At 31.7% G+C, this 5,591-nt stretch overlaps 1 protein-coding gene across 1 annotated transcript; it reads left to right on the top strand.

Moving 5' to 3' along the window:
* Positions 1 to 2,596: 2,596 nt before the first annotated feature.
* On the top strand, positions 2,597 to 3,706 carry LOC113690683 (F-box protein At3g07870-like). Its single transcript, XM_027208677.1, has one exon. The coding sequence runs from the start codon at positions 2,597 to 2,599 to the stop codon at positions 3,704 to 3,706; it is 1,110 nt and encodes a 369-aa protein (XP_027064478.1).
* Positions 3,707 to 5,591: the final 1,885 nt, after the last annotated feature.

The raw sequence follows: 5,591 nt of genomic DNA on the forward strand, positions 1-5,591 counted from the left end.
CATAATTCTTTACCCATGAACCTAAGAAATCTCTTCCTTCATGAGTAATCCCTTACATTAAACCTAAATTTACAAATCAATTTTCTAACTCACGTTAATACTCAATGCAAGTCCTACTTATCACCTAAGGTTACTTCTTCTTCCAATCATGAACTTGCTCTTCTTTCCCCCTGCCAAACCTATGGCACACTTGGTCCAATACTAGCCAAACTCTTTAGCACTTTTAGCACTTCGGCTCATCATCAAGAAGAGAATTTTCATCGGTTCAACTTCTAGAAGAATTCACTTGCCCGTGAGTAGCCCAGTCTCATAACTTGAAACTCTTATATCAATTTGATAGGGAGAAACACATCGAGAGAGTCCACCAAAGAACTCAACATCTAAGTCAGGAACCCAACTCTAATCCAAAAGTTTAAACTATTAAATTTTGCACTCTTACTTACATATTAACTATTCTTTCTCCATCTCTCGGACCAATGTGAGACATAATCCTTTACTTATGAATCTAACAATAACTTCAAGCTGGTCTTGATGAAGAGCAGTTAATGCATGCTTCTTTGATGATTTTCGGTTACTGTTACAGCTAAATGGGATTCTAATTGTTCCTTAATAAGACTGATGATTGGCAAGAGCTAATGCGGATTAACTGTTGTTGTAACCCTCTGTTCCTTAACAAATTTTCTGTCTTTTGTCATAGTATAATCTCTATATCAGTTTTTTAGATAAATATTTTCAGATGAATCTTAGTAACACTAGCTTAATTGAGGAAGTACACAAATACAATTTTCAATTTTTATTGGGGATACCAGATTGTATTGTGTAGAAGTTCTTTACAATGGCGCAAAGATGCATTGGATTGTTTTTTTTTTTATTTGTACTCCTAATTTTATCGAGAAAATTTCTTGAATATGAGAATCTTCCTTATTCTCTTTAGTCGCATTTCAGCTTAGAATGGTAAAAATTGTTAACATAGCTGCAACAAAATATGATGAATCAATGATGGGTAACGTTTTTTATGAAAAGGGTGAGTTTTGATTTGCTCAAGATAAAGGAACTTGATTGTAAATTTGGTTTTCACAGTAATAAGATCCAAAATTTAGATCTCTTAAAGTAGTAGTTGAAAATATTTATATTCCCATGAAAAGTTTTTATAATGTAGATTGGTCATCTTGTTTATTCTTAGTGGTATTATTGATAAACTCATATAATTTGTTGTGTAAATAGGAGAACCAATCTATTTCTGTTATAACAATGAAAAGGTTTGTCTTTTAATATATTAAATTCTACAAAAATAAGAAAAAGCATAAAAAATGCTCTACAGCAATAAGAATTGAGACAAATTTAATAGCAGTGAAGTTTTTGGAACATTAGGCACAAATAATTGCGAAATAAGTTTGTCTAATGAATGCACTCCTTGATCAAGGTAGTTTTTTTTTAAATAATGACACTAAATTGTCTCAATAATTATGAGTTTTTTGTTGATAGGATATGTATTTTGTGTAAATGAGGCCCTAATAAGAAAAAATGTTTTCTTGATAAAGTTTTTTGTTGCTACGTAGTCCCAAGTACTACACTAGAAATTAATATTTCATACAACTAGAAATGCTATTTGTGATGTTGAGTCTTATTTTTTGGAAAAAAATCTTCGACATTCTTAAGAATTTCATACACATAAGTTTTAGTAATAAAATAGATGAATTTTATTTTATTTTCAAACAAATGATAAATTTTGTGAATGATCAAAAGTTACAACTTGCCATACAAAGCTATTAAAAGTTAGAATCAGTGAGTTTAAGTCAAACAATAGTAATTTTTTGTCCAAAAAAATGGTATCTTTTACTAATGAAATGTTAAATTTGGTGGATGGAACAAACTTTCTAGTTTATTGCACAAACTCACTATTTTACTCGAGAAAATTACAAAAATTGGAATAAGTTTAATTCAAATAGTAGTAATTTTTGTCCAAAACAAAAGTATATTTACTAATAAAATAGTAAATTTGGTGAATGGATCAAACTTGCTGCTTTATTTGACAAACTTCGCATTTTACTCGAGAAAACTTACCATAATGGGAATTGGTAAGTCTAATTCAAATTATAATAAGTTTTTGTCAAAAATGGTAATTTTTATTGATAATATGGTAAATTTGGCAAACTGATCAAACTTATTGCTTTATTACTTACATTTACTATTTTATTCTGCAAACTTACAATAGTTCGAATCAGTATGTTTAAGTTAAATAATTGAAATATTGTGTCAAAAAATAGTAAATTTTATTAATAAAATAGTAAATTTGATGAATTGTTCAAACATACTCCTTTATTTAAGTATTTATCTATATGACTTTCCGCTTACTTTACATAAGTATTATCTATGACTTTCCACATCTGCACTAAACATTTGGGCATAGTGATGGTCCTCCATCTTTCTAGGAGATTGCTAAAATGTATTAACTGGTTCTACTTCATGTTCTTGGCTCTTTGCTTTTCTTGCCTACACCTTTTTATCCTCAAGTTCTTTTACTTTTTCTAAACAAAATACACAAGAAAACGGAAGAATAAGGAGGCACAGAAGAAGAACACTAACAAGAGGTGTAATGAATCTGCCAGAAGACATATTGCTCCAAATTCTCTCATGGCTGCCTGCAGAATCTTTAATTAGATTCAAATGTGTCTGCAAAGCATGGTATGCCCTTCTTGAGGATCAAAATTTTATCTATACACATGCGAACAATATGATCAATCCCATTAGACGAAATGTCAATGCTCATCTACTCATCAGCTGCCGTAGTTCCATGACTAACAAAAGAGTCATCTCATTATCTAGGGATTCCTCACTTGATAGATTCATTAATCAAGATCTGCCACCATTTTTTAGCAACAATTTTGGCCAAATTAGATTGATAGGGCCATGTAATGGTATTATCTGTTTGTATGGCTATCCAGACCAGATTGCCCTGTGTAACCCTTCAATAGGACAATTCAAGATCTTGCCTCCTTCACAAATTTCACGGCCCCATGACATAAAGGTCCGTGGAGGCGATATCGGGGTAGGTTTTGACTCCAAAATCAAGGATTACAAGGTGATACAAATTTTGTTTTGCATTTCTAATCAGAGCGGCCTGTATTATCATGTTGAGATATACTCATTAGGGACAGATTCTTGGAGAAAATATGATGCAGCTGTTCCAGCTAATGTCATGTATACCAATATGTGGAGTATGTTATACAAAAATGAGACATTTTGCTGGTGGGCGCAAAATGGTAATACCGAGGTGATACTTTCCTTCAACATGAGCAAAGAAATCTTCCAAGAGACACCGTTGCCATCAGATATAGAATGTTTTGGTGGAAGGCACAGAACGACGAGATCCATCGTGCCATTGAACGAGTCCATTGCGCTGATTGTTTACCGTATGAAGGAAAAGGAGAAAGTTTTTGATGTTTGGGTGATGAATGAATTAGTTTTAGGAGCTCACGAGAAGTCTACTTGGACTAAGCAACTAAGTATTGGTCCTATTTCAGGTGTTGAAAGGCCACTGGGATTTTGGAAGAGCGGTGAACTCGTTCTGGAAAATTGTTCTCGAGAGCTGGTTCTCTATGATAGAAAAACTAAGGAAATTAAGAATCTTGGACTTCATGGCAAAAGGGATAGATTGGAAGTCCTTGTTTATTATGATAGCATAGTTTCTGTCCAAAGAGTTTGAAACTCTATCTTTTTCACAATCGAAAAGTGCAGCCCCAAAACATTGTAATTTTCAGAGACGAAATTACCAATTCTGGATAGACCTATGAATTTTTTGGAGAAGAAACTGCACTTGTTTTCATAATCTACGCTTCGACTTGCTTCCAACTTTTAATTGGGGCCTAAATATTTCTAAGGACCCAAAAACAGTGTCAACCACAGAAATCGCGATAGCTTTAATTTTTTTCTTTGTTTCCATTTTTTTAGGCAATAGATTTTGTTGTTGCTTGGCCAAAAAAGATTATCCACATAAATACACAATAACATTTTGGACCTAAATAGATAGTTGTAGGGAAATAAATTCTCAAATCAAATTTTCTATTACTTTTTGCTTCATAAAGCTGATACATGAACCGTACAGAGATGTTCCTAAAGACACAGATTTTTCTGAAAATATCAAGTGTCTTTGCCAGTGCAATTGTTATTTGTTTATCTAGTGAAACAGCAACTGAATTTTTTTGGCAAAATCTCCAACAAGCTTCTAGACAAAAAAATAAAAAAAAAAATAAAAAAAGCTTCTAAACACTTTAAATCAAGATATACATTTACTACCTTCCTTGAAGAAAAACCCATATGTCAAATCTTTTACAATCAAGGCTTTCATCCTTCTTCTCGTGTCGTTTGAAGTCGGGCTTTTGATCTTTCTTCTCGAACCATTACTACAAGATGGAACGAGCTTTTAGGAATGCTGATTCTGAAAGAGGAATGGATAGATTTTCTGGTAAGTATGGATTCTGATGTGATATTGATTATTGGTGCTAACCGGATAGAAAGGAAAAAAAATGATCTTTTTGTTATTTCTAATTTATTTAAGAATTGAATACTTATCTTTGGGATTTGTACACAATTTCAAATAGCGTTCTTCCTTGATCCAAGATTCATCATATCATGGATATTACTGGTTAAAGAGAGAAATTATCCCTTCTATATTCACAGAGCTCTGCAATGAATAGACTAGGATTGAGCTGGTGGGTGGCTTTGACTGGTGAACAGCTGAAGAATAGCCTGAATGGTGGAAGCAAAGAAAATATATATATATATATATATAACAGACGAAATTGATTAATTGATTAGCCAAATTAATTTCTATTATAATTCAATTTGATTTCAATTTTTGTCAAAATTTTATTTTTATATTTTCATTTCAATCTTCATATCTAAAATCAAATTCAATCAAATTTATTTAACTGATCAATGATTAACTAACTGATTATCACCCTTCATTATAAATACTGCTCTTTTTTTTTTAAAACCTCTATTTAGAATTGATGCTATCATGATATTATCAGTACCATGATTGCTTCAATTACATATAGACTGCCGATGGGGCTTGACTTGCTTGAACACCACCTGTTTGGAATGGCTCGAACATGGCTTAGTTCATTTAATAGTGTTAAACCATATTAATTTATTTATGTAATATTTATAAATGTATTAAATCAATATAATTTAAATGAAATAAATTGTTTCTATGCCCCAGTCCTTTTCAATTATTTCTATTTTTTCTATACGTCCATATTTTCACCAATGCAAGAAGATCCATCTTTAATATCACACAATCATTCAATTTTTTTGATTGCATGTTACATATGATTTGTTAAGTAATTTCCTTCACTCTATGGACATGCTTTGAATCACATAGCCACTCAATGTATGCTAGTGTAGATTTTCTAAATACTAAAATGAATAAAATTTGGCAGAATCTCCCCTGTTTTTGGAACATTTGCCACTTAATCAAAATCGCAAGACCAACCAAATCAAGATATGATTTGAGATACCTTCACTTTATGTACATCTATAACACGTAGGCAGGAAAGAGCTATTGATTACAAAAACAAGTCAATAAG

Source organism: Coffea arabica, chromosome 5c (genome assembly GCF_036785885.1).
Source record: "Coffea arabica cultivar ET-39 chromosome 5c, Coffea Arabica ET-39 HiFi, whole genome shotgun sequence".
Taxonomy (NCBI): domain Eukaryota; kingdom Viridiplantae; phylum Streptophyta; class Magnoliopsida; order Gentianales; family Rubiaceae; genus Coffea; species Coffea arabica.